Source organism: Crinia signifera, chromosome 9 (genome assembly GCF_055691185.1).
Source record: "Crinia signifera chromosome 9, ASM5569118v1, whole genome shotgun sequence".
Taxonomy (NCBI): Eukaryota; Metazoa; Chordata; class Amphibia; order Anura; family Myobatrachidae; genus Crinia; species Crinia signifera.
The window spans coordinates 150,124,788-150,137,362 of record NC_139225.1 but is presented as its reverse complement, the minus strand read 5'-3'; the positions used below and the strand labels follow the sequence as shown (position 1 = coordinate 150,137,362).

General features: G+C 43.6%; 1 protein-coding gene across 1 annotated transcript; it reads left to right on the top strand.

The window, feature by feature from the left end:
- Window positions 1-3,989: 3,989 nt before the first annotated feature.
- Window positions 3,990-4,955, top strand: LOC146036978 (olfactory receptor 1L4-like). Its single transcript, XM_083160803.1, has one exon. The coding sequence runs from the start codon at window positions 3,990-3,992 to the stop codon at window positions 4,953-4,955; it is 966 nt and encodes a 321-aa protein (XP_083016929.1).
- Window positions 4,956-12,575: the final 7,620 nt, after the last annotated feature.

Sequence of the window (12,575 nt, the reverse complement as noted above, 5' to 3'; positions counted from 1 at the left end):
CCACCCACCCACGAACCCCCCTCCCGCGATTTGTGGCACCCCTCCCCTCGGGCCCTCCCTCCCGCGATTTGCGGCACACACACCCCCCCTCCCGCAATTCGCGATTTTTTCCAGGGCCAACTTTGTGCACGTCAACCTAGACATCATCAACCAAGACGTTGTATAATATACAACACCTGTTCTGTTTTACTGTAGGTGTTTTAAGTCAGATCTTTTACTGACACTATTACTGTTTATGTAAATGCATTCTGTATGACAGCAACATCCTACCATCCTGCTACAAGAATATATAACCAACTAGGTGATTCATCGAGCCCTGTGCCCCCCCCCTCCCGCAATTCGTGGACCCCCCGCGCCCCCTCCCGCGATTCACGCCCGCCCTCCCACAATTCACGGCACCCCCGCGACCCCCCTCCTGCAATTCGCAACCCCCCTCGCATGATTCACGCCCCCCTCCCACGCTTTGCGGACCCCCTCCCGCGAGTCGCGGACACCTGCGCCCCCCCCTTCCCGCAATTCTGCCCCCCTCCCTCCCTTGTTTCACGGCACTACATGCGCCCCTCCCGCAATTCACGTTACCCCTGCACCCCTCTTGAGTCCCCCGTATGCCTACACACCCCTATCACTACCCAGCTTCCTGCTCTCCTGAACCGTAACTTCCACCACTGGGGAGTCGCTGATGCTGTGTTGCCCACATACCCCTATCATGCCTCATAGCCAAGCTTCCTGCTCTCATGCACCCTAACTCCCACCCAGTAGGAAGAGACACTGACTCAGGGCCACCGTCCTGTACTCCTGTGCCACGCTGGACCCTCACCCACTGGCAGAAGCTGCACAGTGTCTCCCACCCTCCTCTTTAGTACCCCTTATGCCCACACACCCCTATCACTACCCAGCCTCCTATTTTCCTGTGTCGTGACCTCCGCCAGTGGGGAGCCGCTGACTCAAAAACACCCTACTATACTATTGCACACACACACATCTAAACAACATGCACACATAGCCCCCCCCCCCCCACATACACCCACAAATGTCACTGTACCTACACTATCAATGTACATCTTACTCTGTAACCGCTTTTTAATTAAACAAAACAATACACCCCCCCTTCCAAATCATATGCTCTCTATTTAACACACTTCACCTATAACTCAAGTTGCAATACAGACATCTTTCATACAATTCTAACCATATTTCTCACAATACAAACATTCACAAATTAAGGGGGCGCAGCCCCTTACGACGGTGTGAAGAGCGCCCGTAGGGCACGATGAATCACCTAGTTATTTAATATGTTTCTGCAATGCTCTAGGAAGAATTGTGTAAAGGATGGGTAGTTCTTCCTATATATATTAGACTGCATGCCTTAGATGTCTATAAAATGTTTTGTTCTGTATATAGTTACATGTGAGGCATCTGTTCTTGCCACATTTGTAACAACCCAATATTTTCGTATTGTTATTGTGTGACCAATTGGAAGGCAATCCAGAGTCTTGTGGAGCTTTATCAGCTTCAAGAGTGCGCGAGCTCTGTTCTTACGCAAAATAAAAAATAGGTTCTTGTGGTATTCGATTACACAATACATGATCCTATTTTAAAACATTGTCTATTTTTTTTTTGGAACTGGTCTCATATATCCCAGAAATTACTATCTTATCAAGGCCTTTAATATAATAAATCCACGATTATGTATTACTGTATGACTTTTATGAACATATTCATTTAATTTTATGCAATAAATGTTTAATTTTTAAGTGTTTATACAGACAATCCCTCGGAAATTATTTTAGCAATTGATCTGAGTGTGGCTTCAGTACTTCTGTGTATACATGTGTTCTATTTAAAGAGGAATTGAATATTCCCATTTCCCAAGTAGCTGCTCGATTAGGCACCTCATTGAAGCACCTGGGACTTGTTACCTATTGGTAGCATTATTTTTGTTTTTAGCCCGGGCATCAACTATGAGTTGTTTCTCTAATTACAAATAAAGGCAGAAGACAATGATTAAATACAGTGCTTACAATACATGGGTGCATTAGGATCTGAATTAACATTCAAAACAATAATGTATAATAATATTCTTTTATTAAAAAAAATTCACCTTGTTTGGGTCCAAACCTTTTTTTTTTTTGATTCTTTAAATTAGGTGGCCACCTGTAATTTATATATCATTTTCATAAAAACTTTTTTAAATAAAAGAATATTATTATACATTATTGTTTTAAACGTTAATTCAGATCCTAATTATTTGCGCAGTATTTAATCATTGTCCAGGTTCTTTATAATTGTTGACCCGCTCTATGCTGGTGTCACCAATTTATTAGGGTTGATTACACAGCCACACCCTAAGGCTGCTGCTACTATTTAATTAAGCATCATACAATTATTTTTAATTAATATTGTATTATATTTTTTCTTTGATATATTCAGCGCCTAATTTTTTGAGGGTGACCTAAAGTTTGGGGTTTTTTGAGTAGAAGACAAACCTATTTCTCAAAATGGGAAAAACGGTTGGTGATAGATATACACTAGATGGATTCCTTACATTAGGAGATCTTCTTAAAACAGAACTGAAGCATTGGCTAGACCAGGGCTGGGCAACACCGGCCCTCCAGATGTTAATGAACTACACATCCCAGCATGCCTTGCATCAGTTTCAGCATGGCCACATAGCAAAACTAATGCAAAGCATCCTGGGATGTGTAGTTCATTAACATCTGGAGGGCCGGTGTTGCCCAGCCCTGGGCTAGACGGTGCTAACCGACAAAAATATATTAAACAAAAAAATGATACCTAGAGGGGCTTTGGATGTTTAAAACACCTATTTTATTTTCCAGGATGTCCCAGAGTTCCAAGATAAATGGGAATCGATCTTAAATAATTGTTTGTTTGCTCTAATGGAATTAGCGGTAGAATTTAGAAACAAGAAAACCCAGACTCTAAAGAAAGAGATCGAATTGATCAAAGGTAAACTAGAACCTTATAATCAAACACAGGAATTCAAGGAGAGGGGCAGAACCCTTACAGATACAATAATGAAGTTTGAACAACTGGTTATAGATAATAAAGGAAAGAAATTCCAACAAGATCACCGGGATCTCTTCAGCGATCACTGCACAGAGTAAAGCAGTGGTGATCTTGTCTTCCCTCAACAAACCCCCCCCCCTCCCCGCCCGTGGGACATTGCCAGCCGCAGGTGGGACAGCGTGACAGTCTCCAAACAGCAGGACAGTTGCTGTAATGGGGACATGTGGGCATTTAGTGGTGATAATATTACTGGCACATTTTTGTATTACAGGAAACATTTACCAGCCAACTGCCAGGTAGGTGTTTTTTTGATAATGGGGTCCTGCAAAGCTTATCAATGGAGATAATAGGTACATTTACTAAAATGTGATTTCTATGGAAGATGGAATGTTGTCCATAGCAACCAATCAGATTCTATCTATTATGTTGTAGCGGGTGCTTAATAAATAAGTAGAATTTGATAGATTGCTATGGGCAACTTCCCTTATTTAATATAATTCCCATCTTAGTAAATTTACCCCAATATTTGCAATCTGTAATTTTTCATCCTTATACTGAGCAACATCATGGCCTTCCTCATGTGTCTGAATCTTATTTATCTAGGTTCTCATTAATCCGCTTCATTAATGGAGTCTGAGACCCAGAATGTCACCTTATCCACTTTGCAAATTATCTTTGCCATGGAGGTTATATTGTGTACCCTGGATTTCTATCATTTTGTTTCAAAGAGGTTTTAAAATAATGAACTATGACGATCTGCTTTGGATTTGTTGGAGTATCTGGCCTTGAGCTGGAGATATCGTACTTTGACTTAACTCATGGGTAATTTTCTATACTACTTGATCTTCCTCGTGGTCCCCAGATGGTCTATAGTATTATTCCTGTGCTCCTACAGCTAGGCTCTTGGTTATGACGTTCTGTGGGTCTTATTATGATTTATGAAACCCATTATTCCCGCAAATATGGATGTGAAGAATCAGACCTTCATTACCTTCACTCTACTGGGTCTCTCGGAGAAGCCTCACCTTCGCTTGCCCCTTTTCTCTTTCTTTTTGGTGGCATACGTTCTCTGCATTGTGGGGAACAGTTTAATCGTTACACTTATCTCAACTCAGCCTCAACTCCACACCCCGATGTACACGTTGTTGGGAAACCTTTCTGTTGTCGATGTCTGTCTCACTTCTATCACCATCCCCAAGGCTCTTTATAACCTCTTCTCAGGGAACATGTCCATTTCATTCCATGGCTGCTTCCTGCAACTCTTTCTGTTCCACATGGTGGGGAACATGGACAGCTTCCTGTTGGCTGTCATGGCCTTGGACCGGTATGCCGCTGTTTGTCAGCCATTACATTACTCCACTATTATGAGCAAGCGGACATGTGTTTGTTTGGTGACTTCTTCATGGGTTATTGTTGGCCTCCATTCCACTCTATTCACGGCCATGACGTCTACTATACAATACTGTGGTTGGATCATTCACCACTACTTCTGTGATGTCCCCGCCATGTTACTGCTCTCCTGCACAGACACCACTGTTCAGCAGCATGTTGTCTTCATTGAGGGCTCCCTAATTGTCATGGGCCCCATGCTGTTCATTCTAGGCTCCTACATCCTAATCATAAGGGCAGTTTTAAAGCTACGGTCCTCCAAAGGCAGAAGACAAACCTTCTCCACGTGTTCCTCTCACCTAACCGTGGTCATCTTGTTTTATAGCTCAATTATATTCATGTACTTTCGCCCAAGCTCTTTGTATTCATTGTCCTATGATCGGGTGATCAGTGTGGTGTACAGCGTTATCACGCCCATGCTGAACCCATTTATTTATAGTCTGAGGAACAAGGAGGTGAAATGTGCCGTGAAGAGAATGGCTCAATGTGGTAGGGGACGTGGCCAAAAGTGGATGGAAGAGATAGATGAAAAAGACTAAGGTATGTGTTTTTTCCATTTTTTTGCTCCTAACTGGCATCCACCCTATCACCAAAATTGATGATTTTGATCACGAAGGGATAAATGGGGCACGATGTCCATTATTTTCTTTCTCCTCCTCTCCTCCATCTCCAACTTGTTTTCTGTGCTCATTTTTTCTAAAAAAGTGTTACTTATTGCAATGTATTATGATTTACAGTTTTTTTATTGCCCCTGATGAAGTCATGGTTTTGACGAAACACGTTGGGCTTTCCGTTTTTACTGAATCCAGCAACCTACCAGAATTGATACTGTACTGATTCATCATGTATTTGTAAAATTCAATTTACATTTGTCACACCTCAAAGGGTGATTTCGTATGTTACTGGGCATTTCATATTATATTATGTATATGTAAACAATTTTATGTACATCTGTCACACCTCAAAGGGTGAATTTTATGTTATTTTATCAAATGGTGTAATAAATATTACATGTGATTTCCAGTTGTGTATCTCAGCGCCCTCTGAAACCCCATTTTTTCCTGTCATATCTGTTTTCTGGATCCTGCCTAACAGAGGATTCTTCAGAGGTGCTGCTCTTTGAAATCAGAGCGCAGATAGGGGACCCTTGCATATATATATATATATATATATATATATATATATATCTTTTATTTTTTAGGATCCGCCTCCTATAGCAAATTAATAAGTAATAAATGAATTGGCTAATTATAAGATTAGCTTTTTTTATCACATAGATTGTTTATCTCTTACATATTTGGCTACATCTGTCACTCAAAGTGTGTGAGTGTGTGTATAACAGGAGGGACACATTGCTCTGTTTCTGGACTTCTCCCTTAATTAATGATTGCCAGCACCTGTGTTGAAGCACCTTTCTAATCAATTAATAACATGTGTGAAACAGGTGATGGCAATCATACATTATGAGGGAAGTCCAGAAACAGAGCAATGTGTCCCTCCTGGAGAGGGTCATGTTGGGAGGTATGTGACTGACTCACATGACAGAGAACCAGCCCAGTGAGCCCACAGTGCCAGACATCCTCTGCCTCCCCATGTTGCCCAACAAAGACACTGCACCAGGTGAGCGCCCCCCGCCGCCCCACCCACGATTCGTGCCCCCCCTGTGACCCCCCTCCCGCGATTCGTGGCAAAACACCCCCCTCCCCGCAACCAACCCCCCTCCCGCGATTCGAGGCACCCCCCCGCGCCCCCCTCCCGTGGTTCGCGGCAAACCCTCCCCGCGATTCGCGGCGCCCCCCGCAATTCACGGCACCCCCGCGACCCCCCGCGATTCGCGGCAAAACCCCCCCCCCTCCCCATTGCTATGGTCGACAATGAAAAAGGTTGACATGAGATTTTGAGATTTGTTTTTCATTTTTTGAATGTTCTCATATTCATTCTCATGTGTCGACATGGACACCAATGAAATGCCACACTTATGTCAACATTTACATGTGTTGACCTTTCTGTGTTGATTTTTTCTTGTGCCGATTCTCGGCACCCCCCCCCCGCGACCCCTCCCGCGATTCACGGCACCCACCCTGCGACCACCCCCTCCCGTGATTCGCAGCACCACCCCACCCTGTGACCCCCCCTCCCACGATTCGTGGCAACCCCCGCGACCCACCCCTCCCGCGATTCGCGGCAACCCCCTGCGCCCTCCCTCCTGTGATTCGCGGCAACCCCCTGCCCCCGCGACCCCCCCTCCTGCAATTCGCTGCAACCCCCCGTGCCCCCCCTCCCGCGATTCGCGGCACCCACCCCCCAACCCCCGCGACCCCCCCTCCCGCAATTCACGGCGACCCCCCCTCCCGCAATTCGCAACCCCCCTTGCGCAATTCACGCCCCACTCCTGCGCTTTGCGGACCCCCGCCCCCTCCCGAGATTCACCGACACCTGCGCCCCCCCTCCCGCAATTCTGCCCCCTCCCTCGATTCACGGCACCCCCCGCTCCCCTCCCACAATTCACGGCACCCCAGCTCCCCTCTTTAGTCCCCCGTATGCCCACACACCCCTATCACTACCCAGCTTCCTGCTCTCCTGAACAATAACTTCCACCACTGGGGAGTCGCTGACGCTGTGTTGCCCACATACCCCTATCATGCCTCATAGCCCAGCCTCCTGCTCTCATGCACCCTAACTCCCACCCAGTAGGAAGAGACAATGGCTCAGGGCCACCGTCCTGTACTCCTGTACTACCACGCTGGACCCTCACCCACTGGCAGAAGCTGCACTGTGTCTCCCACCCTCCTCTTTAGTCCCCCTTATGCCCACACACCCCTATCACTACCCAGCCTCCTGTTTTCCTGTGTCGTGACCTCCGCCAGTGGGGAGCCACTGACTCAAAAACACCCTACTATACTATTGCACACACACACACACACACCCACAAATGTCACTGTACCATCCACACTATCAATGTACATCTTACTCTGTAACTGCTTTTTAATTAAACGAAACAATACACACACACACACACACACACACACACACACACCCCTTCCACATCATATGCTCTCTATTTAACACATTTCACCTATAACTCAAGTTGCAATACAGGCATCTTTCATACAATTCTAACCATATTTCTCACAATACAAACGATCACAAATTAAGGGGGCGCAGCCCCTTACGACAGTGTGAAGAGCGCCCGTAGGGCGCGATGAATCACCTAGTATGTACATATATGTAGATATTTATATTGCTTATATATATTTTGTATGTGTTGTGGAACAACACATATTAAATTTGTTTGACAAATGTGTTTGTTTGACCGGACATTCTAAGATATATAGAATACATATAATATACACTAAACATCGACACTCACCTTTGATAAAGCCACCTGGAGTGGCGAAACGCGTCAGGGAGCTGTTTGGATAACCCCATTTACTGACCCATACCGGATAGAAGTCTGAACCAACCTCTGGGACCCTTCCAACAAATTTTAAGGAACTTTTGCATTGCATTACATCCATTGCAGTTGTTATCTGCTAAACCATCTCTGCGTCCACGGACCTGTGGACTGGACTCAATTACCCCCTCACAGCCATCGGTGATTTGTGCCATCTTGGACCGAGCAAGGACTGTTGGAGGACTTCTGTACCCTCTAAAAGGGTGGTAATTATCCTTTCCAATATTTTATCCCAGAAGTATACTAGGAACGGACTCTCCGGTGCCTAATACACAATTTTGGGGTGTTCATGTATGTTTTATCAAATCCTTTTATGATATATGTAATTTTTAACTCATAATTAATTGTTAATAAATCTATCTTATTTAAGATCATCCAATCTGAAATCATTTTTCATTTTACTTTCAAGGCTGTGCGCTGCTACACTTGTTTACTTGTATTTCTTTTTCTACGGGATTAACTATCTCTACCAACAAGCAGCTGCAGGAAATTGCACTCTAGGTGAGCGCCCCCCAGCTCTGTCCCCCAGGGCCAGTTCTAAATAATTGGCACTCACCTTTCCTACTTTTGGGGTGCCCTATGGCTTGTGACCACATTGTTTAAACAGAAATTGTAGGGGCTCTGCACTTACTACATTAACATGATATTAATAAACAGTGGAGATTTAGTTCATGAATTGATCAATGCATTTAAGCCTGCAGCCCCCTTCACGGGACCCCACTTTTCTGCAGGTCCTAACACTATTGATTCTAGGCATGCTATCTGGTCTAAAGCTCACCGCAGACTATGCTTTTAAAGGTGAGCAGTTACCAACACACCTGTCACTAACAGGGCCGCCGACAGGGGGGGTGCCCTGGGTACAGCTGTCCCAGGCCCCGGCCTCTGGAGGGGCCCGGGCAGCTGCCCACAGCGGTGCCAAACCTCCCCACTGAGCACCCGCCTCCCCCTCCCAGCACCGGCGCCCCCCCAGCCAGGCACGCACAGTGCAGCCTGCAGAGCACCGAACCTAGGACACAGAGGGGCTCGGCGCTCTGCAGGCTGCACAGCACTGTGCAGTGTGCGCAATGATGTTCCAGAGTCCGGACCTGACCTGACCGACGGTGGAGGGAGGCTGATGGAGTGATGCCGTGTGATGGTAAGTGATGGGGTAGGGGGAGGCGAGGTGCTGGCAGGCACGGGCGGGCGCGCGGGGGGGGGGGGGGTTCCGGATGGTAATGTAGGGCTCTGTGCCGCTGGGGGCCCGGACTGTAGGTCAGTCCCGGGCCCCAACAATTTTAGTTGCAGCCCTGGTCACTAATCATCTATATAATAGGAAAAGTGAGTATACAATCAATAAAGCGCTCTCCAATATCACCATGTGAAAAAAACACATAAATAAAAGAACAATGATACTGTCCCTTTAAGTGGTCTCCTCAATTTTCAGGTCGACATATATAATCTGTATAGAAAAACTTGGCTTTTATGCAGCCATTTAAGCAAGCATTTTGGCCAAAAGAAAAGACACCACAATTTAAGTGCAGACTGTAAATGCGGATTTTAAGTGAGTTTAAAATACAGATGGACACTCACAAGCAGGCTGTATGTTTAAAGCATTCAGAATCTCCCTCTGGCAAAACAGCAACTCTTCTTTCAGAAGTATAGGGAAATCAGGAGAAGAACAAAACAATAGTGCAGATCAATTTGATAAAAAGCACCTTTTAATCTAAGATAAAACTCACATAGGTAGACAAAGTAAAAGCATATAAGGAATCCCCAACGCAAAGCTGGAACCAGGAGTCACAGATCTGTCTCTGAATAGAATGGTATTCACTGACCCTCCGGAAGGGTCAGGCTCAGGAAACAGACAGGAGCATCCAGGTAGTTCAGCGATGAGGGTCCACAGGTCCTAGTTAGCGCCAAACGCGTTTCGGTATTCACCTTTTTCAATGGCATAGCTAGGAGACGTCCATATGCGCATATTTATGCGCCATGTAATTCCTGTTCATCTGCGGCACCTGCCGCTGTTCGCGCATGCGCAGTTCATTTGCCAAGATGGCGGTGCGTTCCAAATACCCGGAAGTTCCGGGTTTTTGCGTTTCACTCATTCAAAAGTGCTTGGTATAGTGCACTGAGCCATCTAGGTAGAAAATGTGTAGGATCAGAAGCATGCTGAACATATTACATCTAATACAATACAAATCTGTGGATCTTGATACTATTAATTGAGGATAAATCCCATATAGATGAATAATATAAACACTTAATGGTAAAAACATAATAAAATCCTTAATAAAAAGAACTTTATTTATTTAATAATATATATTAAAATATTAAAAATATGTATATTATAAGAGTATACAAGAACCACAAAAATGTTTACAGGGATATTTAAAATAGGGCATATGTATCTCTGGGAGCATCGATGTTGATATAGTATCCCTGCTTCTCAGGTCACATATGCCCATCACGCACAGTGTAAAACAGAGATTTAGAGAAGGAAGAGTATAACGAGTGACATTTAGTGTATACAACCAATAAAATACAGAGGATCACGTAAGAAAGTGCTTAAGCTCAAAGTCACCGTTGAGCCCCTTTGGGACAAGGGTGCCCAAACGGTGAATCCACCTCATTTCATTTTGCGCGAGTCTTTTTTCAATATCTCTGGTTTTCCACTTGGGTGTAATCTGCTGGATACCCCAGAAATTAATAATATTGATTTCTTTGGACTCGTGGTGGGTTTTAAAGTGCGCTGGTACTGTATGGGTCAATAACCCCTTCCTTATATTATAGACATGTTCCGCCATACGTACTTTTAATTGTCTAGATGTTCTTCCCACATAGAACATCCCACATGCACATTCTAATACGTATATAATGTTTTTAGAGTGACATGTTATAAAGTTCCAAATCTTGTAGTCCTTCCCTTTAACATTAAAGTGCGTAAGTTTTCTCTCTTTGCTTTTTACCGTCTTGCACATTAGACATGAGCCACAGCGGTGAAATCCGTTTGTGCGCTCACTATGTCTAATTTCAACTTCTGTATTACTACGTACAAGATGGTTTTTTAGAGAAGGTGCTCTACGATAAATAAAGGATGGTTGTGGAGGTATAATTTCTGTTAAAATCGGATCTTGCCTCAAAAGTTTCCAATTATTTCTAAAAACTTGTTCTATCTGTTTATGCATCCCCGTGTATTGGGAGATAAAAGATAGTTGATGCTTATTACTACCAACATTGGATTTTTCTTTTTCGCATAGGAGGCTTTGCCTATCAATATTTTCAATCCTCTCTTTAGCTTTATCCAATGTAATGTCACTATATCCTCTTGCAGATAATCTGACGGACACTTCTTTGATTTGTTGACTGCAAACAGTAATGTCTGTGCAATTCCTTTTTATTCTTGAGAATTGGCTGAAGGGAATAGAATCCAGCCAATTTTTATGATGTTGGCTGGATCTCTCGATATAGCTATTCGAGTCTGTTTCCTTACGGTAAGTTTTAGTTTTTAGTTTACCTTCATCTATATACAAATTTAAATCAAGAAAAGTGACTGATGCTTGACTGGTAGACAAAGTTAATCTAATGGCAAATTGATTGGCATTTAGCATTTCACAAAAAACTTTTAAAACATCCAGATCCCCTCTCCATATAAATAGCACATCGTCAATAAAACGATGCCAGGACACCAGGTTTGCCACCAGCCCACCAGAGGGCCAGATGGTTGACTCCTCCCAGTACGCCATGAAGAGATTGGCGTAGCTGGGGGCAAACCTGGTGCCCATAGCAGTGCCGATGCACTGTACATAAAAACATCCCTCATGGTAAAAATAATTGTTGGTTAAAATGAATAGTATACTCTCTAAAATAAAGGATTTGACATTTTCATTTAAGGTGCTCTTATTTAAAAAGAAGGACACTGCTTCTATCCCCTTTTCTTTAGTTATAATTGTATACAAGGTGCTAACATCTGCACTACATAAAAAGTCATTTTCTTTCCATTGGTAGCTCTCCAATTTACGTAGCACATCTCCTGTATCTTTGATATAGGCCTTAGTTAGTTTCACGATAGGCTGTAGATAAGAGTCGATTACTGCAGATAAATTACTGGTGATGCTGTTGCATCCTGCAATTATTGGTCTGCCAGGGGGGTGGAGTGGATCCTTATGCACTTTGGGTAGAGTGTAGATGGAAGGTATTGAGGGTTCTTTTATATTTATGAAGTCAAATTCATTTTTGTTTATTACTTGATTATTCATAGCTTTTGTTGTTAATTCCAACAAACCTTTCATTATTCTATCTGTGGGATCACATTTCATTTTTTTATATGTGTCTCCATTTTTTAATTGTCCATCTATCTCTTTTAAGTACGTATCACGATTCATAAGGACCACCCCACCCCCCTTATCGGCAGGTTTTATAATTGTGGACTTATCGTCCTTCATTTTTTTCAGGGTTTCAAAGTCCGTTTTATTAAGGTTTAATTTACTTTTAAAACCAGCCCCTTTCTTTATAATTTTATCGACCTCCTCACAAACAACTTTATTAAAGCAGTCGAGAAAGCTGCCTCTAAAGTGGGTGGGATAAAACGTGGAAGGATTTTTAAACACAGTTAATGTGGGGTCAAATTCTGGATTATCTCCTGATTCTTTATTATGAAAAAAACGTTTTATAGTCAACTTTCTGATATATTTCTGAATATCTATAAGTCCGGCTTAGCCCAAATCAA